We start from the raw sequence: 15,622 nt of genomic DNA, 5'->3' as shown, positions 1-15,622 counted from the left end.
ATCTCAAGCCTCAATGACATTACTGCTGGAAGATGTATTGATGAATTTTCATATCACAAAACGGTGGACAGAGCTACAGACTTTTAAAGTAGATTATAGGGCTTTCCCCTGCAATTCTGGAGAACCTAAAATTCTCTAAAAACTATCTTCCATTATTTTAAATTAATTACTTTATTTTTTATTTTTATTACTTTATTATTAAACCACTTTCACCTCCTGACAATATCCTAGTTTAGTGCAGTTTAGCAGCAGTCCATCCCCAACATATACAGCGTGGGTAGGAAAATGCTTCTGCATTCTGAGTCACCTGAAGATTTGCCAAGCTAAAATCTGGTTCCATGAACTCACCAGGACTTCTCTGAAATACACCTGTAATATATATGGATATGTAGATAATTCTGCCATGAAAGAGAACAGGGATTTACAGCCAAAGAGCGAAGCAGCATCCTTTCCCAACCCCCCCGGAAGGAGCTGTAAGCTTTAAGATTTAGATTTAGTGAACTGAACAGGCCCTGTGAGCATGAGTGAAACAGTTAAAAAAGGCTTTTTTTCCTCTTAACTTTTTGCTTTCACACCTCTTTAATCTGATTATTTCCTCTCTCCAAAGGTAGTTAAAAACTCCCTGGCAGCTGTCCCCGAGGAGATTCTCCTAGAGACCTAGAGACCCACAAAATATTGTGAGGCCATCGTGGTTGATGCACCTCTGCAACATCACATGCAAGTCAGGAATACTGGCTTTTGATTGGAAGCAAGTGAAAGGAGAAGGCGATCAGCTTTCTGTTTATCTAATTCCAGGCAAATGGCTCATTTGGTTACAGCTGTCACCAGCTGAGATCATCCAGGCAAAAGTAGGGTTATTTCCTTGTTTTGCCTGTTTGAGGAGGAAGATTTTTCCATTGGCTATACATTTTGCATACACATTAGTTTGTAGCCATAAAGTGTAAAAACAACAGCTCTCTGTTTGATTCACAGTCAACTGAGCTCTTCACTGTAATCCAAATCTGATAACAACTCTCTGAACAGCTCTGCGGACCGGATAGGAAACTGTGAGTACGACACACTGATAATCCTTTATTTAGAAATGAAATGTACAGCAAACATTGAGTATAATGCTAGCGTAAGACTTTAATGTGATTTTCTAAAGATTCTGATTTATTAGATCAGTTAATGTAATATACTAAATAAATGTTTCTATGACTGTTGCTGGCTTCACAGTGTCCTGAGAGATGATTTACTTGGGAGATGTTTAAGGTCATCACAGAGTAAACAGAAATATCTTGCAAAGTTAACCAATGAATGCAAATTACTTTGTTGAAAAGGTCCTAATGTTTCCAACTTTCCTGCAAGACACAACAGAAAATTTCAGTATTTTGAATGTGCTGTTTATATTACAATGCCTGGAATTCATACAGGTTACCCAAATACCAGCACCAGGACAAACAAGCTTAAACCATTTAGCAGCAGTTTGCAGAATGGGAAATATCCATTGCGGTTTGGCACGTTTCACCTCTTAAGGAAAGCATATTAGAATGCATATATTCCCACATGCATCCAAATGTAAACAACATACATTAATGAAGCATGGAGGTTCAACCCTCTGTGATCTGTTGTGCACAGAAATCCCTGATTTCTAGTCTGATTTTCTAGTCTTTGGCTTGAAAGGAAATTGGTTTGGAAACATATTTGGCGATGCTTCATCTCCTGCTTTGTGTTTGTGTAGCAGTCCCGTCACAAACCTGTCCATTATGCTAACAGTGTCCAAGAGTTCTTTTTTTTTTCGTAACGCGCCTCCCCTGTAATGGCTCTGGGCCCCCCTTAGGGGGCTGGCCCCACACTTTGGGAACCTCTGTTCTAATAGGCGTTTCCTCATTCCAGGTAATTTTCTGGTTTACAAACTGAATCAACTTCCATGTGGGAAAAAACATCAGACAAAAGGACAGAGAGTGAAAGTGAGGCTGTCTTTGGAAGTACAGGTGTTCATGTTGACAGTGATTTCTGCCTTTGTAGAGAGAGACACACATTCATCATGTTGCTCTCTGAGACATCTTTGGTGCTGCTGATGGTTTGCGGCACTCAGGCTTCACATTTTTTAGGCACAGTCATGACCTACTACCCAAAGGACACTTTTGCAGATGGATCTGTCACAGTGAGTACATTTTCTTTCTTAAAATAATGTACTTACTTTTAAAAATCTTACAAGACCTAAGTGAACACTTTGTGGCTGTAAATTTAAAGGTGACTCTTCGGTATAAGTTGAACTTCCACGACTGCACATCTGATAACATATGGAGTTGCCCCAGTGGTGATTGTGGGACTGGAACCTACACACTACATGTGGTAAAACAGGAGAGCAGCGGAGACTGGTGTCAGAGAGAGGGAATCATGACTCGACGGGTTTCCAGCAACGCTCTGTTCGAGCTTTGGTGAGTGTACAACAACAGGAAAAGTAATTTAAGTGTGACAAAAAAAATTCCCCAAAACATCAGCAACTTCACTAATCATAATCTTTTTGGTGACTCATAACTAATAATTTACTAAAACATGTTGTCTTCAGAGTTTGAACTGAACTGAATTTTCTATCAAGGTTGAATAGTGGTAACTGGATATCAAACATCAATAACATCATATCATGGAGAGCTGTGACTCGGGTGGAACTGAGGAACCGGTCTGACACCGGCAAAGCCAACACATCACCTCAGACCACCATCCTACCAGCTGTGAGGTAAGCCCACTTAATGTGTGTCTATGTTTGCCTAGTTTTCTTTTATAGTTCATATTTTACATTCATCCCTTTCATATTAAAATGTATTTAACAAAGTATTTATCAAATGTTCTTTACATCGAAATGAATACAGCAAATAGAGCTACAATCTTTGTTTCTCTCTCAGAGTTCCTTCAAACTGTCAGAGAGATTTCAGCCTGTTGATGTTTGACCCTGATGGAGACGAAGTTAAATGCAGATATGGAAACTCTGCACTCTCAGAGTGTAACCCCTGCACTCCACCGTCTGTCCTCAGCCTCTCATCGGTGAGCAATGACTGTTACTCTCATGTCAGATGAGACAGGCAAAGACTAAAAGCTGGCACAGACAGTCATGCAATAATGTGATGGGAATGTTTTAATTGAATTACAATTGATCTAAATTTTGTAGAAGTGAAAGTTTATCCAAAACAAACAACAACTACATTTTTTTATATCCTTGAATTGAATTGCATAACAGAAAACATTTTGGTTATTTTAACTTCAAGCCCATTTTCGTCCTCTTGCAGTCGTCTTGTACTCTGTCATTCAGCCCCACCAGCAGCAGTAATGAAGGTTCGTATGTAGTACAGCTGGTGATGGAGGACTTCCCCAGACAGACCATAACTCTAACTCAAACCAATGGGACACAAACAACAATAACTACCAACAATGCCATCAGCAAAATACCGATTCAGTTTGCTTTGAAAGGTACCAATATACGTTTCATTATCTTACAATGAAAGCACTAAAGAGCTGCTGACGATGAACTTAGTGCTCGGCCTGATGTACAGAGATGTTTGACCACCAGTGTAATCAAGACTGATTCTCTGGACCAACAAATATTAATCTGTCCAGCAGATATTTGTCATGGCTGTTGAAGATAAGCAGGAATAGTGGACCTGAGAGCTGAACTCGAGGAGGCAAAGTGAACTCAAAACATGCGGCATTATTGTAAGATTGCAGACAGAACAGAAAACTAACTAATCTCGGAAAGCAAAACTAACAGGCAGGCAAGTTGGCTAACAGAACACACAGTGTCGTACGAACACAGAGAAGTGGCACCAGGGCAGGCACAGAACAGAAACCACACAAATGGCAAATCTTAATGAAAGACACAAACAGAATAAACAAGAACATAAAATATTATAAATAAACAAAACACAAAGTCATCAGACTCATGACTATGACAAAATTTACCTTGGATCATCTTTGCATCCTGTGAGAATCACCTTAACTTCTCTGTATTCTTCCAGTTGATCGTGCAGTGCCATCCTGCACAGAAGGACTCTTTCTGCCCAAGTTTTTTCCTCCAACACCAGCCAACGGAGCTCAGCTCTACAACAAAGTCAGTCAGACTCTGGAAATTAACATCAATGCAGAGGCACTTAACTCCACGTAAGTAAAAACGAAAAAAAAAAAAAAAAAGACTTTGCCTGAAACGGTAAAATATTTATTTCAGGGCAGCCTCTAGGTAGATATAAAATATAGTCCTACAAGTCATGAATCTAATAGAAATGAGTGATGTGCAAATCTAAAATATGTTTCAGGTTATTAAGTTACATATCTGACCAGATCTTTAGTAATAAAAAACTCCAGTGCTGATGTACAAGATTACAGTCAGGTGTCAATTTAGACGACACAGTAAGTGAAACACAGCCAAAACCATACAGATTTAAGGACATAAATACTTAAAGATTAGGTAAAACAACAATAATAAACATTGAAAGTTACCAACAAGAAACATTTCCATCGTTGGTTGGTTTGAGAAAAAAACATGACTAGATAAAAGAAACAAAAGAAACATGCTCCTTTTGCAGACGTGGAGATTTTGGGAAAAGAAAATTTACAAATTTTGGATTTTTGTGTTTGTTGAAGGATCTCTGAGCTGCTCTACAGCGGGCCGTACAATTTAATCAGTAGTACATCAGGACCTGGACAGTTCATCCTGAGATGGACACCATCTGAAAGTGAAGATGGACAAACCCTCCCCATCTGTTTTGTTGTCCAGGCAGTTTTCAGGTCAGTCTCATGTTTCATACTCTGTAGAAAGTTATAATATTTTTTATCTTTTGAGATTACAGTTGTTGTCAGAAGGCAACATATAAACCAGGAACCTTCCATGTTTTGAAAACATGCTCGATTAAAATACAAAGTGTCCTTGGTTAAGTAACTTGAAGTTGTCATGTGATTGAAGGGTTATATAATGAAACATTAAACTTTATCATGATTTGCCTTGGCATCGCTCAATCACGTTATTTTATAAAAAGGCTTTAAGTCTTTTTTTTTTGTCATATTTGTTGTGTTTTGATCAAATTTATCACATTTACCTTGAAAACATTTTGGCTTCGCTGATCTTTTACACAACCATTTTTACTGAAATAATTACATTCACTTCTCAAGAGCAGTTTTTACCAAACCATCAGATTTCCATTTATTGTTAACTTTTCTTTTTGAGTGCAGTGTGTCTGTGTGAATTTTGTCTTGTGATCTAACCATCATCATCAGAATCCCTTAAGGAGTGTTGAACAGGTATATTTGAAAAAGAAACTTGCACTTATTTCTGCAGTGGGACCAAGTATCACTCAGAGCTTCGATGTGTCACTGTGACTGTTGCAAACGGTGAGTAGAGTCCTTCACCATTTCAGCCACATTTAAATCTAATTTACTGGATCAGTGTAACTGAGCTATAACCTCTAATTCTGACTGTTCATAGGACCAATAATAACCACAACAACTACCACCAGTACTCCAACTACTGTACCTGCAACAACTACCACCAGTACTCCAACTACTGTACCTGCAACAACTACCACCAGTACTCCAACTACTGTACCTGCAACAACTACCACCAGTACTCCAACTACTGTACCTGCAACAACTACTACCAGTACTACAACTACTCCAACTACAACAACTACTACCAGTACTACAACTACTGTACCTGCAACAACTACTACCAGTACTACAACTACTCCAACTACTACCACTACTCCAACTACTACAACTACTCCAACTATTACCAGTACTACAACTACTCCAACTACAACAACTACTACCAGTACTACAACTACTCCAACTACAACCACTACTCCAACTACTACCACTACTCCAACTACTACAACTACTACTAGTACTCCAACTACTCCAACTACAACAACTACTACCAGTACTACAACTACTCCAACTACTACTAGTACTACAACTACTCCAACTACTACTAGTACTACAACTACTCCAACTACTACCAGTACTACAACTACTCCAACTACAACAACTACTACCAGTACTACAACTACTCCAACTACTACTAGTACTACTACTACTCCAACTACAACAACTACTACCAGTACTACAACTACAACAACTACTACCAGTACTACAACTACTCCAACTACTACTAGTACTCCAACTACTCCAACTACTACCAGTACTACAACTACTCCAACTACTACTAGTACTACAACTACTCCAACTACTACCAGTACTACAACTACTCCAACTACAACAACTACTACCAGTACTACAACTACTCCAACTACTACTAGTACTACTACTACTCCAACTACAACAACTACTACCAGTACTACAACTACAACAACTACTACCAGTACTACAACTACTCCAACTACTACTAGTACTACAACTACTCCAACTACTCCAACTACTACTACAACTACTACAACTACAACAACTACCACGAGTACTCCAATTACTACACCTACATCAACTACACCCAGTAAACCATCATGTGAGTATGAATGAAATGAGGTGATGTTTACTTAGCTACTTTGTCTTAGTGCAGGATATATTACTCTCACTTTAGTTCATGTCTATTAATTGCTGGTCACATCAAAACAGTAAAATTTCATAATAATAATGGACTGCATTTATAGAGCACTTTTCGAGACCCTCAAAGCGCTTTACAATTCCACTATTCATTCACTCACACACTGGTGGAGGCAAGCTACAGTTGTAGCCACAGCTGCCCTGGGGCAGACTGACAGAGGCGAGGCTGCCATATCGCACCATCAGCCCCTCTGGCCAACACCAGTAGGCGGTAGGTTAAGTGTCTTGCCCAAGGACACAACAACCGAGACTGTCCAAGCCAGGGCTCGAACCGGCAACCGTCTGATTACAAGACGAACTGCCAACTCTTTTTTTTTTTTTCTTTTTTTTTTTAATTGAAATTCGGCCTTTTCTTTCTCTGCAGATGTCAAATCTTCCCGAGCCTTGAGGTCAGTGAAGGTTCAGCTGAGGGCAGGATCTGCAGACCTGAACGACCCCACAGTGCAAGAATCCATCCTGCAGCAGGTCAGAGGACACACAGGCCCCGATACAAGGAACAGACTGCTATGACTGTTCCTTGTAGAGAGCAGTGAGTCTGTGCAGTCCAGGTTCAGGGACACGTGACAGCACACAGCTGCAGACATACGGGGCTCATTTAATGGAATCCCATCGATTTTTGTTATTTAACCTTTTTTCATTCTTAACTTGAAGAAGTCATTTAATTTCTGATTACTGTGAGGAGACGAAGTGACCCAATGACAGGCAATGAGGCCTAATAACAAACTTCAGTTTCATCACCAGCCAGTTCATTTAGTACATTTCCCCCAGAAACAGCACGAACAACGTTTTCTGCTCACTACAGAAACAACGGCTGATTAATGAGGAGCTTCTTTTAATGTGTGAAAACTGTGTTTCAGGTGAGGGAGAAGCTGCTGGAGCAAGGGATCAGAGAAGAGGTGAAGCTGAGGTGGAAGGTGCAGCCTGATGGGAAGATTTTCCACAGAGAGGAGGAGACAGCCGGTTACTGTGAGAAGGAAGACTGTGGGTCGGTTTAGTCTGAACGTTATTGGCTGATGTTCCTCAGATGATCTAATTCAACTAATTTCCATCTCTATACTCTGACTGCTGGACTATAATAGCTTTGCATGACTGCTAGTTGGAAATAATCCTTATTTATCCTAAGCTTAGATCAAAGAGTGTCTGATGAGCTGTTTTATGCCTCTGTTTTTTCTGATTGGTGAAGCTAAAGTTTGCAGGTGGACAGGTCTTATCTTTGTTCATCTCTGTTCCTGGACTTTGTGAAGCAATTCTTACCAAAGGCCATTTGTGGACAGAGCATTTAGAATAGAAATGTACCCATGCAAAGTAACTAAATGTTTAAAACTGTGTAACCTTTGACTGAAAATAAATAAAAAATATTATACAATGGAATACAAGTTATTGACCATGTTTATGAATTTTAGGGCTTTTCAAACAACATTTTTTAAGATGTAATATCTCCCACAAAGATACAAAACACAGAAATGACAAAAGCTGTCATTGACCCTGAGTTTTTTGCCTGAGTTTGGAGTTTTTGTATTTACATTTTTGCCTTTTTCTGTACATATAGTGTTCTGAGTTTTGGGGGTCTGTATTACATTTAACAAGGTTTAGCCTTAGTTTTATCTTTAGGTTTTCTGGTTTAGTTTTCTTTGTGATTATAGATCTGTTCTAAAGTTAAATAATTTTTTTGACACATTTCATTTTATTCTCAAGAAAACTATAAATATTTTTAGTTGTTGTAATGAACTGCCAACTCTTGAGCCACGAACGCCCCAAATGTGATCATATCAGTTTTATATCACTTTATTTTACACTACATAATACTCTCAATTCACAAGTTGCAAAATACTTGGTTTTAAAGTATGCTGAGTGAATTGACTAACTGCATACAAAATCAAAAGTCCAAAATAAAGGCATGCACTAATTACAGGTGATTTTCACCAGGTCACAAAACACAGGGGTTTTATCTACAATCAGGCTACGTCCACACGTACACGGGTATTTTGGAAAACAGAGATTTTCCGTTTTCGTTTTAAAAAATAATCCCGTTCACACCTAAATGCAAAAATGAAGGAAAACACTGCTAGGAACATGCCAAAGGAGCAGATTTCTAACCGTGTAGAAATATTGGCCAATCAGAAGTCTAGAAGCCTCTGACAGGTTTGTAGCTTGAACCTATTCGCTGGAACATTGAAGACAATATAATTACACAGCAAGCAAGACACGAAGTAGGCAAAGTTCTTTATGTTTCTCGTGCACGGGAGAGAACCAGACAAACGCCGTTCCTTCGCTTGACCCCAGTTGCTCTCGTCCGCTCCCCCGTAACACTGCTCTTTTATTGAGGTTACATGAATATACATAGGTTCATTAACATATGACGTCTACATACAAACAAAGAGTACCTTGCCTGTGCGTTGTGTAAGTATGTGTGTGTGTGTGTGTGTGTGTGTGTGGGGTCAGAGTGTGACCCCATAAATGACTTCCCTAACTCTGCTGGTCTGAAAGTCCAGCAGTTCATCTAAACAAAAGGCACTTAGACTAAAAGAGATATAGATACGTTTATCCTACCATAAAACAATAAGAGAAGGTACGACCTCTCCCATGCTCCCAGGATGTAGGTGTGAATGCCAGAACACTCTGGAATGCACACAAAGCCTTTGCAGACTATTAAGGATCAAACATCCTATCACTACACAATCGATTATACACCTCTAAGCATATATGGTTAAATATTTCTAAGCATAAATGACAATCAACAATACAAATCTATCAGCCTCGGTGGGAAATAGTAAACAAAGATGACAAAGATGGGGCATAGAAGCAGAACCGAGTCCTATGTGTGGAGGGACAGTAACTGTGTGTGTATATGTAAGCATTTAAACACTGCAGAGAGTACAATTAACAGTAACAGTATTTTGTCTAAGTCCGCCACTGTAGAAATTTATTTCACAGAAACAATAACGTGGAGCACAGTGTGACGTCAAAAAGGCGCACACCTTTGATGCTGTGTTTTCTCCGTTTTCCTCGTCCACAGGTAAATGCAAAAACTGAGTTTTCGAAAAAAGCCACCCTGGCAGGTGTTTTTAAAAATCCCCGTTTTCAGTGACTGAAAACGCTGTTTACGTGTGGACAAAAGGTGCAAACGCATAGAAAAATCTCAGGTTTCAAAAATACCTGGGTACGTGTGGACATAGCCTCAACAGTGTGATCTACTGACTAATCTCAAGATCAGCAAAGTAAGAAATATACAATCACAATCAAAATGCCAGCAGGAAGTAAGTACATTATTAAGTAAAGCAAACTAAGCCTTCGTGGATAAACACAGGGCTTGTACCAAAACACAAAACAGAAAAAAATTTATTTGGTCTGAATTAAAAGATTATCAACAGAGTTGATGTCACTTGGAAACTTTGATGAATGCAACTACTTGCTGTAATTGTAGCTCAGCACTGAATAGAGTTCAGTGATTTCTAATGGATTCTAAAGTGTCTTTGTGTTTCTAGATGTTACAGTTCTCAAATTGAAGATGACCTCTTTGGTGGACTTGTCTAAAATTGATAGAGATACATTCCTTACACAGGTAAGTAAATGCTTACGTGAAGTCACTCATCCAAGTGACTCCTTCAGCCTCAGCTGACTGCAGTTTCCCCAATCTTATAAACACACCATTGACTGAAACCAGCCCAATGAATTGACAGTGTGGTGTGAGGTCAGTTTCTTGATCAATAATATGCCACAGGATAAATAATTGCTGTGACCCCTGATCAACAACCACTGATTCAATGGCCATGAGTACCATTCACAGAGAGTTGGAGCATTATACAGCATTTAAGATGTACCCTTAGGCCCCTTCCTGGATTCAGAGATGGCACTCCTTCACTCCTTGCACAAAGCGTTCCTCCCTGTCCTGTTCACTCATCTAAGTGCCTGCAGAAGTTTTGGTTTTGTTTTTGCTCACAGGCTTTCGAGCCTTTTTCCTTATAAAACGCAGTTTTTAACGTTTCTTCCCGCAGTAAATATAAACAACGATAGTATTCAGGAAGAAATCCAAACATCGCATATTTTTATCATAACTCTGGTTTTACGTGGCCGATCAACACAATTTAAAAACTGGTATAAAGTCAACACTTTTTCCTTCAATTGTTCCGTCTGTCCTGCTCACATCTCCAATGGTTGTACACGTTGTCATTAACGTGGCTTCACTCCACATCAGCCACGCCGCTTTGCTAGCTAAAACACCGGTGTCAGCACATAAGGACGCTGTCACAGCCTGTCGACGACGTTGATTAGCTGCGTATATACGAATGTGAATCGCTTCAGTGGCTGGACTATGGGATAAGGTGGCATTCTTCTAATCCCATACTGGAGCAGCCAGTCACTGACTAACACTGCAAAACAGGATTGTTAACATATTTACTTTAATTTCAATTTAGGTTTGATTTTTTTTTTTTTTTTGTGCGCAATACAGATATTTTCTGCGCAGAGACCGTGCCAGCAGTGCGCAATTGCGCACGCGCGCAGCTTAGAGGGAACATTGCATGACAACTTCATGACATGAACCTCCATGTGCACATCGCTGATGTTAATGCCAGAGACCTTTACCCACTATGTGCCTTTGGAACCCAAAATGCTGGACTTACGGAGGCTTACATAACTCAAAATACTCAGCTTTATTGCTGGAAAGCAACTGAACAAAAAATTAACTAAACTGAGACTACAGAACAAACTAAACAAGCAGGCAGGCTGGGAAACAGAACACACAGTGAAAGTGAGGGTACGACAGGACAACGAGCAGGGGAAGATGCAGACACTAAATACAAAAGGTGAAGCGAGCTAAGAGGAGACACGGCTGACGCTGATTACACTGACAGGGAGAGCACAAAGCTGAACGCACTGACATAAGGCACTGACCTACAAAGTAAAACAGGAAGTACACGACAGACACAGAGCTCCAGACGAGACATAGAACTTAACATACACAGTCTCATGAGCAGACATAATAACATCATGGACAGACAGAGGGAACACAAAAAAGTGGGACCAGGGCAGACAGAACAGGAACTTAACAAATGGCGAATCTTAATGGAAAACACAATCAGAATAAACAAGATCATAATAAAGAAGCACAGAACACTGAGTCACCAGACTCAGGACAACGACAGTAATAATTTCCATAAAGAGCTAGGACACAAGTAAAAATACACAACCAAACTCAGCTGTGAAACTATTGCATATAAGATTGCTAACACGATTTGTAAGAATCAGAGTTTTCTTTGGACACAGCATTTGTCTGGTTGAGCAGTGTCTACATGATCCCACTTTGAGTAATGACTGTATGGGGCCATACTATAAACATCCTGATTTTCTTCACAGTGTTCACACATGATAGACATGCACAACCACACAAGTACATACTTCAACATAAATGTTTTTCCTGTGAGCACAGTTTTGTAAAACCTGTGCTGCTTCTTTCTAAAGAAGTCTCACATCTTAAAAAAAAGGGAAAATGATCATATCTCCATCCATCCATCCGTCGTCATCCGCTTTGTCCGGGGTCGGGTCGCGGGGGCAGCAGCCTAAGCAAAGAGGCCCAGACCTCCCTCTCCCCAGCCACCTCCTCCAGCTTGTCCGGGGGAATACCAAGGCGTTCCCAGGCCAGCCGAGAGATATAATCTCTCCAGCGTGTCCTGGGTCTGCCCCGGGGCCTCCTCCCAGTGGGACATGCCTGGAACACCTCACCCAGGAGGCGCCCAGGGGGCATCCTTGTCAGATGCCCGAACCACCTCAGCTGGCTCCTTTCGATGTGGAGCAGCAGCTGCTCTACTCTGAGCCCCTCCCAGATGGCCGAACTTCTCACCCTATCTCTAAGGGAGAGGCCAGCCACCCTTCGGAGGAAGCTCATTTCTGCCGCTTGTATCCGCAATCTCGTTCTTTCGGTCACTACCCACAGCTCGTGGCCATAGGTGAGGGTAGGGACGTAGATCGACCGGTAAATTGAGAGCTTCGCTTTTACACTCAGCTCCCTCTTCACCACGACGGACCGGTGCAACGTCCGCATTACTGCAGCTGCAGCCCCAATCCGTCTGTCGATCTCCGGCTCCCTTCTCCCATCACTCGCGAACAAGACCCCGAGATACTTGAACTCCTCCACTTGGGGCAGGAACTCATCCCCGACCCGGAGTGGGCACTCCACCCTTTTCCGGCTGAGAACCATGGCCTCAGATTTGGAGGTGCTGATCCTCATTCCCGCTGCTTCACACTCGGCTGCGAACCGTTCCAGTGTGAGCTGGAGGCCTTCACCCGATCATATCTCTCTCTTCTTTTTTCCCCCTTTAGATAAAAAATGCACTGATATCCAAAGGGCTGCCCCAACAGACGGTCATCCGACTCATAAACAGCAAACCACAGATTGGTGCAACTGGCACAACATAAACATTTGACAGCTTCGAGAGCTTTTTCCTTTCAGCTGTTGAATGAAGTTTTGTCTTCACTGTTCTTTAACACACATTTTTAATAATTACAATCACTTCTCAAGAGCAGCCTTTAAAAGCAACACATTAGTCTGACTCTCTATAACTCTATAATCTGAAATGAATTAATATGTACTTTTGTTAGATTGTGAAGATTAAATGTTATTTTGCACTGAGTATCCTTAGTCTAGCACAGATACACTGATTGATTATCCACAGTGACGGGAATAACGGCGTTGCAAGTGACGGCGTTACTTTTTTCAGTATCAAGTAATCTAACCAATTACTATTCCTATCGTTACAACGCCATTACTGTTACTAACAAGAAAATGCAGTGCGGTCACGTTAGTATTTTTCAACAGACGGTTGAAGCTGCGTTCAGCTTAACACACGGAAGTAGCTGTCTACGTAAATAATCATGGCGCTACAGCTTTAAGCAGCTGCGCGCCTTGTGTAGTTAGTGTGTAGTGTTGTGGATAGTTTTGTGTTGTGTGTCAAAACAATGAGGTGACTGCTGTCTCCAGGTGTCAGGCTGTGATGTTCTCCTTTATAGTGGACAGAAATATTTGGAGTGGCACAAATAATTTGTGTGGCATCTTATTGAATAAAGAACAGCTGATTGTTCTGTAAATAGTTTGAAATGGTTATTTAAAAAAAAAGTGTAGAAAGTAAATGGCTGCAAATAACTTTATTCTTTGCAAAACTTGTGCATATGATTTTAAAATTGACAATTTACATTTGCATTTAAAGTTATGAAATATGATTCAATAAACATGTTTGTGGTTGTTACAGTAAAAAATATAACTTTTTCTATTTGGATGTTTTTTGTCTGATTTTAGATCAGTTGTGTTAATACAGTATATCAAAATGAAAACATAACTGTAAATTCAGACACGTGAGGTTGTGCTGAAAAGAATGATACCAAACAAGGCAAAGTAAATAGTTTTTAAGGGTAAAATGTGGAGGGAAAATCAAAAGCAGTTAAAAATGGACCCCATATGGTTAAACATTTTTTTAAAAGTAATGCAATAGTTACTTTTCAAGTAATTAATTACTTTTAGAATCTTCTAACTCAGTTACTAACTCAGTTACTCTTTTGAAGAAGTAACTAGTAACTATAATTAATTACTTTTTCGAAAAGTAACTTGCCCAACACTGCTTATCCACAACTAGAAAACACAAGGAACAGCTCAGATAAAATAATTATAGTGGAAGATTTTAAGATTCATGTAGATGCTGAAAACAACAGACTCACTAGATGTCTTTCTGAAAGTGCTTCCTCCCTTGTGTTACAGCAGACCATTTGGGGTGTTTGAGGTGTGGACCTAAATGTAGACACAGGAGAGAGAGAGTAAGGTTTAAACAAAAGGCAAGCCTTTATTAATGCTGATATCATAAACAGAAAACAAGGCAAAGCGAGCTAGGGGAAAAAACTAAACTAAGACCTAAATTGAAACTAGTTTAACTATGAACACTGTAAAAACATGAACATGAATCTGAACAGGTGCATGAACCTGAACAGAAGATAAGATAAGATAAGATAACCTTTATTAGTCCCACACGTGGGAAATTTGTTTTGTCACAGCAGGAAGTGGACAGTGCAAAAGTTATGACGCAAAAATTAGAATACAATAAGAATAAATACAGTACACAACTGTACAGAATAGAATAAAATAAAATACTATATACAGTAGAATAAAATAAAATAAATATACAATAAGATAAAAATAGAATACAAATACAAATACTATATACAACTGAGTAAAAATACAACGATGACAGAAAGGATTATTGCACTTAGTATTATTGCATATGTATGGATGTGTGTGCTTGATCAGTTAAAGTCTTTATTATGGAGTCTGACAGCAGTGGGGAGGAAAGACCTGCGAAATCTCTCCGTCCCACACCGTGGGTGCCGCAGTCTCCCACTGAAGGAGCTGCTCAGTGCTGTCACAGTCTGCTGCATGGGGTGGGAGATGTTGTCCATCAGGGATGACAGCTTAGCCGCCGTTCTCCTGTCACTCACCACCTCCTGTTCAGTCTCTTCCTGTCCCCAGCAGAGATGCTGCCGCCCCAGCAGACCACGCGAAGTATAAAATAAACCTGAGGATTAGAGAGACATGACACAAGACAAAAATGCAACCCAACACTGACCAGAGGAAGACAGAGAACATAAAGACACAGAAGGGTAATTAGGGAAGACGAAATACCTGGGGAAACACAGCTGACACAAATGAACCTGAACACTACAGGGGAAGTACAACTAAACACACTGAACATGGAACACCAGACCCTTCAAAGTAAAGCAGGAAAGATAACGGAACATAGACAAGCTAGCTAGATAGCTAAAGATAGCTAAACTCTGATAAAACAGAAACTTTAATTATTGTTCCCGACCATATGATGTCAGAAATTAGGCAGCATATCAGCTTCTTAGAGCCTTCTGTAAAATCGAACAGTAGAACCCTCTGTGTCAAATTTGATAGCTCGATCTCAGTTATTAAATCTGATTTTTGTTCATTCTTTTGTGGCAGAGAAAAACCCGACTCAGAGTGGTCAAAACATTTATAATTCTTTATTCA

The 15,622-nt window shown here is 40.0% G+C and overlaps 2 protein-coding genes across 2 annotated transcripts; both read left to right on the top strand.

Annotated features, from left to right (window-relative positions):
- Positions 1–2,026: 2,026 nt before the first annotated feature.
- Positions 2,027–13,002, top strand: LOC147335067 (uncharacterized). Its single transcript, XM_086286040.1, has 11 exons — positions 2,027–2,146; positions 2,236–2,423; positions 2,585–2,722; positions 2,889–3,027; positions 3,270–3,450; positions 3,996–4,137; positions 4,618–4,761; positions 5,309–5,361; positions 9,158–9,184; positions 10,074–10,150; positions 12,907–13,002. Exons 1-11 carry the CDS (start codon positions 2,027–2,029, stop codon positions 13,000–13,002), a joined length of 1,305 nt encoding a protein of 434 aa, XP_086142166.1.
- On the top strand, positions 6,292–8,146 carry LOC147335068 (uncharacterized; the record flags this gene model as incomplete). The annotated part of the gene is made up of 3 exons (XM_086287771.1): positions 6,292–6,490; positions 6,953–7,053; positions 7,446–8,146. Coding segments are annotated over 3 exons (438 nt in total), but the record flags the coding sequence as incomplete, so codon positions are not given.
- Positions 13,003–15,622: the final 2,620 nt, after the last annotated feature.

The sequence above is a fragment of the Aulonocara sp. 'chitande type north' Nkhata Bay genome, linkage group LG3, assembly GCF_057382095.1.
Source record: "Aulonocara sp. 'chitande type north' Nkhata Bay isolate Kocher_YH1m ecotype deep benthic linkage group LG3, A_spYH_male_GT1.1, whole genome shotgun sequence".
In the NCBI taxonomy this organism is placed as follows: domain Eukaryota; kingdom Metazoa; phylum Chordata; class Actinopteri; order Cichliformes; family Cichlidae; genus Aulonocara; species Aulonocara sp. 'chitande type north' Nkhata Bay.
Note: the sequence above shows the minus strand (reverse complement) of the source record. Positions and strands in the feature narration are given on the sequence as shown.

What these genes read in the sequence shown, in the direction of transcription:
- LOC147335067 (XM_086286040.1), top strand. Translation starts at nt 2,027, where the DNA reads ATGTTGCTCTCTGAGACATCTTTGGTGCTGCTGATGGTTTGCGGCACT. An exon ending in ACCATCCTACCAGCTGTGAG is followed by an intron (nt 2,723 to 2,888) that starts GTAAGCCCACTT and finishes TTTCTCTCTCAG; the next exon opens with AGTTCCTTCAAACTGTCAGA. An exon ending in GATTCAGTTTGCTTTGAAAG is followed by an intron (nt 3,451 to 3,995) that starts GTACCAATATAC and finishes GTATTCTTCCAG; the next exon opens with TTGATCGTGCAGTGCCATCC.